At 37.3% G+C, this 8,853-nt stretch overlaps 1 protein-coding gene across 2 annotated transcripts in view; it reads right to left on the reverse strand.

The window, feature by feature from the left end:
* The window catches only part of RAB3C (RAB3C, member RAS oncogene family), a 352,364-nt gene extending 347,515 nt beyond the window's left edge, over positions 1-4,849 (reverse strand). The window contains exon 1 of one of the 2 annotated variants that reach the window (XM_069096457.1): positions 4,580-4,849. In XM_069096457.1, the coding sequence (XP_068952558.1) occupies positions 4,580-4,597 (18 nt within the window). In that variant the 5' untranslated portion in view covers positions 4,598-4,849. Of the gene's footprint in view, positions 1-3,712; positions 3,915-4,579 lie in introns of those variants that run through there. The other variant, XM_069096456.1, reaches the window with a different exon arrangement.
* Positions 4,850-8,853: the final 4,004 nt, after the last annotated feature.

Consider the following 8,853-nt stretch of genomic DNA (forward strand, 5'->3'; position numbering starts at 1 on the left):
TTTGTGTCCTTTGGAATGAAAATATTCATAGTTACTAATTCCTACAGTGTGGAATTCCTCTCACTCATGTCATAATCTCTCATGGAACAGGAAAGCTTCCAAGATCTCTCTCTCTCTCTCCCTCTCCCTCCCTCTATTCAGAATAAGAATTTCCACTCCCTTTTCATAATTCTTCTCACTTCCTTATATACCCACCCAGTTTGCATTCCTCCAGTCTACAACCTTTTCTTGGTACTCTGTCCACTGGTTTAGGGATTAGATTCTTTGTGAAGCCAAATAAGGTACTAATTTGCTATATACAATGATGTCTCCTCATATCCAAAATGTGGTGCAAAGTGCAGTGATCTAAGGAACATATCTAGGGGGAAACATTAAAAGAGTAATCATTAATCAATCTATCAGAGACTGTAAAAATATATTTTATCATTGCAACAATTTTAGTGGTAAACTAACTGAAAATGGACAGAAACCTCAGGTGATCTATGGTTGTTGTTTGGTGCAATGTATACTTCAACATCATTTATCACTTTTCACAAGCCAGTTTATTAAAGCATTTTATATCCAGAGATAAAAAATAGATTAATAACCAACAGTTGATACCAAATATAAGATTAAGATTCAATACATATTAATATGGGGCAGAAGTTTGGGTCAATTTTATTGCCTCTGAACCAACTTATATTATATTTATGGCTCACAATTGCCCACATAGTGTTCATGTTAACTTAAATATTTCCACTAGATTTGTTCAACATGGCTCCTATACTACATGTTACCAGGACTTCTTTATGAGACTCTTTGCTTCAAGTTCATAACCTGGCTCATTCTCCATTTTCCACTGATCTCTAGGATTGATGCACTGAACTGGGAAATGCAATAGCCATCATTTACATGCTAGGTGCTTCTCTCACACCAAGCTTCTGAGTTGCTCCCTTGTTTCACCCTTTGCATCTATCATTCTGTGCTGTTTAAGGAACTGCAGAGGTAAAACAGACATAAAAAGCTATGTGTGCATCATGTTTTCACTAGCCATCCTAAACAACAGTTGTTGTTCCTTATTATTGTTCCTTATTTTCTCTCCACTTCTAAAAAAATTAAGGCTCAGAGAACATTCATATATCTAAGACCTTGATCCTAAATAGATACAGCAAAAGCTTTAAAGTCATCCAACAAAGAAAAAAATTCTCCATTGTTTTAAAATGAGTATAATAAATGAATCAGGAAAATTTACAGTCAGAATCTCATTTATATGCAGGATCATCCAATTAACTCAATTAATGTTTTTTTTTTATTAAAAAAGAGGAAAAGGCTCCTAGCAAAAGGATAAATCTACAAAGTCATGTTTTGTTTAGGATTCATCTTCTGGAAGACTTAATAAGAATAATTTTAGGTATATTTTTAAAAGCTTCTGATTGTATAGTGCTGCCTTTAAATGGAAGCAGTAAATAAGACCTCAACTAATTGTCTTGATTACATTTTCATATATTAAAGACAACCAGCTATGTCATTATCGTTTGGGATTCTGCTTGCTTAGACATAATTTGTCACTTTTCACAAGTCAGTTTTTTTAATCTTTTCCTTTAAGTGTTTCACTTTCTATATTATCGCATTTAATCAATTGTTATTAGCCAAAGGAGGGGGGGAAAGGGAATCACTGAAATAAGAACTGATTTACAAGTTAATTTGAATCAAGATGTGATCCTTAACAAAAAGATATCAAAAAGAATAATCTTTGATTTCTCAAAAATTTCCAACTTAATTCTATTATTTTTTTTTGCTGGCAATTTAACTTTCACTTTTCAAAAAACTCCTCTCCAACATATAAAATGAATCATAAGTTATATCTCCACCCACAAGCCATTCTTATATTCTCTGACCTTAAAATGAAAATGAACTAATTTTAAACTTATGATTAATAGACTTAATTCCATTTCCATAGATAATTATGAACCACATATGCTAATTTTAAAATGTTTAAAAATAAAATCATTTTCCCACACATACTAATTTCATACAATTAAGTAATTCAAAATACAATCCTCCTTGATGTCTGAAACAAATCCTGAAGGAAAAGCACAAGAAATATGAAATTGGTTTCATTGTTTTGTAATGTCTTTTAACTAGAGATGTACCTGGTAGCTATGACTTATGGCAGTTATCTTAAAGAATTATTCATAATCAAATATTATTAACAGCTTGTGAGTTTATGACAGTTCTATGAAAACTGAAGAATTTTCATATACTAGGATGTCTTGATTATAGCAGACTATGCTTTTTATTACCTGCAGAGGCTTAAAAATTTTTCAGTACTATGAAAACAATGTTATAACTAGAGATTTAAATGGATAAAATGCAAAGCTGCCTGTACCTTCTAACAAATCAAAACTTCAAAAACTCATAAGGTGATATGCAGGATTTCCATTATATAACCCTTCAACAAACAATGAAATATTATTGATTTTCCATTTTAAAGCCTAGCCAATGTACCTCAGAATAAATAAGCAATAAAATAAATTAAAAGCAAATGAAACCATATGTTAAAAATCCCGAGATCACAAAGAGAACAGTTGGTAGATGTTTAAATTGGAATTAAAGTTAAATATTTATGTTGTTTCATTTGGCAAACCAGACATGTTCATTCTCAAAGGAGACAACACATTCCAAATGGTGTGTTCCATCCATTCTTCTCTCTAACCTCATTCATAAAGCAACCATTCAGTTATGCAATGGGATAGCCCATGCTTAATGAGCACTGGTTGATGTTTAATGTTAATTGCTAATTATACAAATAAGCAACTATAATCCATTTTTATACCTAACAATTTAGGAAAAACCCACATGCATGTATACCTACATACCTGACCAGAAAGAGCAAATATATGTGATGTTTTAAATAGAAAATTGCAACAGACAATTGAACTGACACAAGGCATATGACACAAGGCATATGAATGATCTCAGGTACTCCAGAGTGTACAAAATGATTAGGCTGCCTAAGCAAAGGACATAAAAGACTGTCTCTCTGGTTGACCTACTATGTTTGCAATTCCCCCCTAGTATTTGTAGTGATTCCTGTATGGAGAAAACAGATTTTCAGGAATGTGATGATCTCTTTCATCTGCAATTTCTGGGGCTCTTAAGGAAGTGTATGAACTGATTGCACTTAAGAAATTGTTGTACCTGGACCTGGCTGAGCTTTCCTTTAAGCTTTAAGTGCCTGCATTTGTATGGAGGACACCAACTGAAAAAGCCAGAGAGGAGCATTTGGATTAATGCAAATGCATTATTGCTATATTCTTCTGACTTTTGTTAGCTGTGGTTTACATGCAAGACATGCACTATTGCTTTCCCTGCAGAGCTCAGGAAAATAATGAATACCACGTAGACCCAACAAGACAAACAGTTTTAGTTACAAGCACACTGGCACAGATGATTCATTCTCTGCCATAATGACTGAGCCACGGAGTAGGTAGCATTTCTGCCGTGGAAGCTACAAACATTTCCTTTCTAAAGGTCAGGCATAGTTTTGTACTCATAGAAAGAGAAGTTGGGAGGAAAGCATCTCTCTCTCTCTCTCTCTCTCTCTCTCTCTCTCCTCCCCTCTCTCCCTCTCTTTTCTTCTCTCTCCTTTCTCCCTTCTCCTCTGTCTCCCCTTTCCATCCCCTTTCCCCTTTCTCCCTTCTCTTCATGCATAACACTTTTATAGACCAACCTGCATGGGCGCTTCGTGTCTCATTGTCAACAACGTGTCCTTCCTTTATCTCCGCCAAATGTTGTGCTAGCTCTATCTAAAACAGCTCTAGATTTAGCGGAGTGATCATGCATGCACAACACACCCGCTCGACACACTCTGAACATACACTCTGATGTTTGCTAACCGGCTTCAACATCAGCACCGGAGCTGTCCCTCCTGCTGCACACGCGTATTTACCAAGGACCCCGCTGTCCTCTGGGAGTTGTAGTACACTGGCTTTACTCCCGAAAAGTATTCAAACTCAAACATACCAAGAAGTGAACTACATCTCCCAGCAAACACTTAAACAGCTTCTTTCCCCTTGCTGGCCCAGGCCACTTAGTCTTTCTCCTCCTCCTCCCTCCTCACTATTGCCGCCCTCCCTCCCTTTCTCTCCCCCTCCCATTTTTTCTGAATACACTGGAGAAAGTGAATCCATCTCAACCAAGTCTAGAGATATTTCATCCCCATCAGCTCCCCTCTAGAAAACACGTTTAAATTCCAGGTTGGCTATCTTACTTCGTATCAAGTCTCAGCACAAACCAAGTGTGCTCTCCTTTTGGACACTCCAAACCCGAAAAGTTTGTACATTTCCTCGGGATGGACGGAAAGGTTCACAGTTTTCTTAATTTCAGAGACAAACCTTGGAAGAAAGGATTAACTCCCGCACACACACCCTAAAGAAAAAAAGATCCTCACGCATACTTATGGAGAGCAATAATCCATGGCCACAATAATATATATGAGCGGAAATTGAAGGGTTTTTCTTTAGCAATCATTCCAGCCAGAACCTCCAGAGTAAGTGTATCTCCCCCTCCCCGCCCCCTTCAAGCCCCAAAGTCTTACCTTTCCGTAAAGCTCCATTCTAATCTGAGGTTGGGAGGTTCAAAAGTAACCCCCCCACCCCCACTCCCCACCTCTGGACTAAGGGCCGGAGTCTCACTCAGGAAGCAGAATAGAAACTGAAAAGCAGAACACAATGGAGGCGGTTGGGGTGGAGAGGTATGATTGCCCTGTTTAGATGGATGACTTTTTCCACTGAAGAAGGCAACTGTGGTAGCTGCAAGAGAACGGACAGACGGAGAGTCTCTTAGGAAACACAGCTTAAACGATAGCTTTCGTACAACCCCCAGGCCCTCCCCCCGTCACCTAGTACATTCATTAGCACACAGAGACACCGGCCACAGGCTTTGAGCTGATAGGGCAATAAGACGATTTACCCAAAGCAAGTAACATAAATGAATGCATTGATCGGAGGCCAGAAGCACAGCCACAGAAATGTACAAAACAGAAACTGGTGGGGTTTTTAAAAAATATGTAACTATTAAATTATTCTACCGTATCCTTAAAACAAGATTATCCTTCCCATTATAAGAATCATACATCACCCAGTCTAGTCCAGTTGTTCAAAAAGTGATCGTCAATTCCCCCCCACTCCTCCCCCCCATTTATTTTAGTAAACTCAATTTTCTTTTTTTTCCCCTTCAGCTGACTAATAGATGGTTTATGAGTGCATATATGTTTACATGTATTGAATATAGGCATCTTCTTTACTTACTTGTAGTTCATAGACTCATTAGGCTCATGATTTTAGAGCTGAATGGGGTCTGAGAGATGATCTATTCAAAGCACCACATTTTACAGATGAGGAAACTGAAGGTACAGAAAAGTGAAGTGGGGTGCCAGAGTTACTCAGCGACTAGGTGGCAGAGCCAGGGTTTGAACCCAGTTCCTCTTGATTCCAAATCCAGTAATCTTTCTCCAGTCTTAGACGGCATTAGAGCATCACACAGAACAAATCACACATCAATCTAACAGTGACCTCCTGGAGAAGGTCAAACAAAGGGAGATAGGGCCATCCTAAGAAAAGCATTATCTCATTTTTTCTCAAGAGGATGCCTAGAAACAGTATAGCATTTTACAAAGTACAAAAGAGGAATTGATCCATGGGATTTTTTTTAAGTCCAGTCACAGAATGTTCAGTTTCCCAGTCCTAACTCAAGGATTCTAGCTATATTAGGTAAAGATAGTAGATAGATTATTCTGAATAGTCTAAAGATACACATTAAAGTATTCACTTCATCCTTTGAGCTTAGAGGATAGCTAAAACAACTCTACCCTTCTGCAATTAAATTAGTGAGTAGATGATACAATAAAAAAAAAATCAACATCAGCATGATTTTTAATGCTGCCAAAATAGTAACTCCTTGAAAATTCCAGTTCTTGGGGCTTTCTATTAAAGTCAACATGAAGGAAATCTTTGTAATACTCCTTTTTCTATAATAAATGCATTTATTGTTTTTGATAAACACATATGAATACATTTATAGAAGGCATTTGCTATTCAAGAATAAAATGTCTTTCAGTGTCATTTATAGCATACCTTTTTGTAGCATCCAGGCTCCCAGTATCCACCATAGAGGATGTTATTACATTTCTGAGCTATCATTACTATCTTTTGTATCTCCCATTACCAAGGATTATGAAGTGTTGGAACATATAGCAATTTTTTTAGAATGAAAAATGATTAAGAATTTACATTCTTCTAGTAATCTCCTTCTTCTTTAATCTACATTGCAAAATTACTACATGCCTCAGTTTTTCACAGTGCCTTTTAATTTGAAAGAATGACAAATGAGAAATTGACTAAAAGGTTTGAATCTCAACTAGCTTCCCTGAATTACTCCTTTATCTTCCTTAGCCTCAAATTGAACTGCCCCCTACTGGGCACTCAGGTTGATAGGAAGAAAGGGAAAGAAGCATATGGCTTAAAGACAGACACATATACTAAAGCACACCTGGCTTCCATTCTCTGAACAGATGAAGGTAGCCTAGGGCTGATTATCTATTTAGATTCAGAAGAGAAACACTTTTATTGATTCCCTCTGGCTTTGCTTAGTGGCTTTATCTATGGATCAAAATATTTGATCACTGGGGCATTTTTCATGTCTGCAAATATCAGGATTTTGTCGTGGATCAGGCTCTATGAGCTCAATTGTATTCATAGAGTAATAACCTATATTTAACTGCTCCTGTACAAAGAATTAAAATGTTAGGAATTTTCAGGTGAAAAGATGACACAGTTGTATGGTTCTAACCAGGCCTAATTTTATGCATTGTGGGTGCATATTGAATAAGAACAAATTTTGACTTCTGTATTAAACTATCAACCTTTTCTTTAAGTTCTGCAAGTAGAAAGAGAGTGGGATGCCATAACAAAATCAAAGACTCCTGGCCATCAAGACCCAGAAAAAGGTGGCATACTTTAGGTATAGAATAGGTCCAAAGGAATAGAAATCAATGCATGGGAATGGGGATCAGTACTTGGCAAGAAGAACCAAAACTGTCAAATAGGTAGTCAGTTCAAATCAACAAGCATTCATTAAATACCTACTATGTTCCAGATGTTGCAATAATTATTGGGGATACAGAGAAAGGCAAATAATATTCCCTATTCTCAAAGCTAATGGGGGAGACAACATGCAAATAAATATGAACATTTGCTATATATACATATACACACATATGTGTATATACTGTGTACATATATGTATATAATTATACATACATATATTAATATACTTATATATACACATATATGTATATAAAATTAGAGATGGAGATGAAGAAGGGGAGAATTTCAAGCGTGGGGGGCATAGCCAGTGAAAATACCCAGAGCTGAGAGATTGAGTGTTAGGTGCAAGGAATAGCAAGACCAGAGTTGCGGAACTATAGAGTATATAGACAGGATTAAGATGTAAGAGACTAGAAAGGTAGAAAGGGACATATTTCAAAAGCCAAACAGAGGATTTATATTGAATCTTGGAGATGATATGGAATCAATGCAGTTTGTTGAGTGAGGGGTGGGGTGGGTAACATGGTCAGAGTCGTGCATTTTAGGAAGATCACTTTGACAGCTAAGTAGAGGACAGACTGCAGTGTGGAGAGATGTGAGACAGGGAGACCAACCAGAAGGCTATTGTAAGAGTCCAGGGGTGATAAGAACCTGCACCAAGGAGGTGTTGGTGTCAGGAGAAAAGAAGAAATGTCATAGACATGTTCTGAAGGTTTTGGCAACTGATTGGCTATGAGGAATGAGAGAGTAAGGAGTCGAGAATGACACCTAGACTATGAGCCTATGTGACTAGGATGGTGGTGCCCTTTATAATAACAGGGAAGCTGGGGAGAGGAAAGGTTTGTGGAATAGGGGAAATATACTGAGTACTGAATGATGAGTTTGGATATGTTGAGCTTAAAATGTCTATAGAACATCTAGCTCAAGATGTCCAATATGTATTGGGACATGTGAAACTGGAGGTCACAAGAGGGGTAAGGGCTGGCTAAAAAGATCTGAATGTTATCTCTATAGAGATGATGATTGCATTGGAGCTGATTAGAATTAAGTAAAATATTACAGAGGGAGAGCAGAAGAGTGTCTAGGACAGAGTTTTGGGGAACCCTCAACGTTAGTGGGTATGACCTGGATGGAGTCAAAAAAAGAGTCCGAGAAGGAGTGGTCAATTAGGTAGGAAGGGACCAGGAGAGAAGAGTGTCACAAAAACCTAGGGAGAAGAGGATGGTCAACATCATTACAGGCTGCAGAGAGGTCAAGAAGGATGGGAATTGAGCAAAGGCCATTATATTACTAAGCTTATCTTCGATGTTGAACTGCTTTACCACTATCATCCAGCCACTCTATTACACCAAGATAGAAAAAAAAGTCCATAATTGACAATGCCATATGCTAATAGGTTACTTGGAATGGGGAGAATCTTGAGCCTACATCCAAAAAAAATTACTATTTCTCTTTGACTTGGAAAATCTCTAACTAGAGAAAATCTCTGAATATAATTCATGTCTATTCCCAATCAGGTATAGGACAATCATTTCATCCCACAAAAATTCAAAAACACATAAAAGGATTCACAATAGCCCATAAACAATTTAGCCAAACACACAAAGGGATCACGTAGTCAATAATTATCACTATTCTCTCTCCTTTCTCTATTGAATCTTACTTTCCAGAGTCCTTACGTTTTTCATACATAACATCACACTCTGGTACAAACTCCCTTTGGAATGGAAACAGACTTGGGGTTGCTACTGGGGCAGCTCTCTGA

Source organism: Petaurus breviceps, unplaced genomic scaffold (genome assembly GCF_028583685.1).
Source record: "Petaurus breviceps papuanus isolate PSGF00001 unplaced genomic scaffold, PetGlider_PUasm1.0 229, whole genome shotgun sequence".
Classification (NCBI taxonomy): Eukaryota; Metazoa; Chordata; class Mammalia; order Diprotodontia; family Petauridae; genus Petaurus; species Petaurus breviceps.